This window comes from Penaeus monodon, chromosome 30 (genome assembly GCF_015228065.2).
Source record: "Penaeus monodon isolate SGIC_2016 chromosome 30, NSTDA_Pmon_1, whole genome shotgun sequence".
In the NCBI taxonomy this organism is placed as follows: Eukaryota; Metazoa; Arthropoda; class Malacostraca; order Decapoda; family Penaeidae; genus Penaeus; species Penaeus monodon.
In genome coordinates, this window is record NC_051415.1 from 26,546,698 (window position 1) to 26,547,184 (window position 487).

At 39.6% G+C, this 487-nt stretch overlaps 1 protein-coding gene across 1 annotated transcript in view; it reads left to right on the forward strand.

The window, feature by feature from the left end:
• Positions 1 to 487, forward strand: part of LOC119592314 (methyltransferase-like protein 24) — a gene marked incomplete in the record, with an annotated part of 6,400 nt that overhangs the window by 3,842 nt on the left and 2,071 nt on the right. The window contains 1 exon segment of the mRNA XM_037941141.1: positions 255 to 366. Within this exon segment, the coding sequence (XP_037797069.1) occupies positions 255 to 366 (112 nt within the window).

Genomic DNA, 487 nt, shown 5'->3' on the forward strand with positions numbered 1-487 from the left:
GGGGGGGGGGGGTATTACTATTTTCTTTTATTCAGCTGTTAGGGTAGTGTTGATATTATGCTTTTTCTTAAACTGATTGTATTAGTAATGGCGGTGATGCTCATAGTAATCGTGATATCAGAACAATTATTGACAATGATAGATGTGATGATAAGAACAACGGTTTCACGAACAGTAACGATAATAGTAAGAAAAAAACTGATAGCAAGGACAGTAATGACAATAATAAAATAAATAACATCGCTTTTCTTCAGGTACCTTGACAACGAGAAGTATGTGTGTATGGACGATGACGTGATCCTGCGTTCCAGAAACTGCACAGTTTATTCTTTTGGTGTTGGGGCTGACACCACCTTCGATGACATGGTACGCTCACGGTTAAATCTCTTGTCACACGCTTTCGAATTCCGTCTCGAACACCCGAATAATGTAATCTCTGTTTAGCTTTAGGAGTGTTTCGAAGCATGCATGGCCGTAACAGCACATG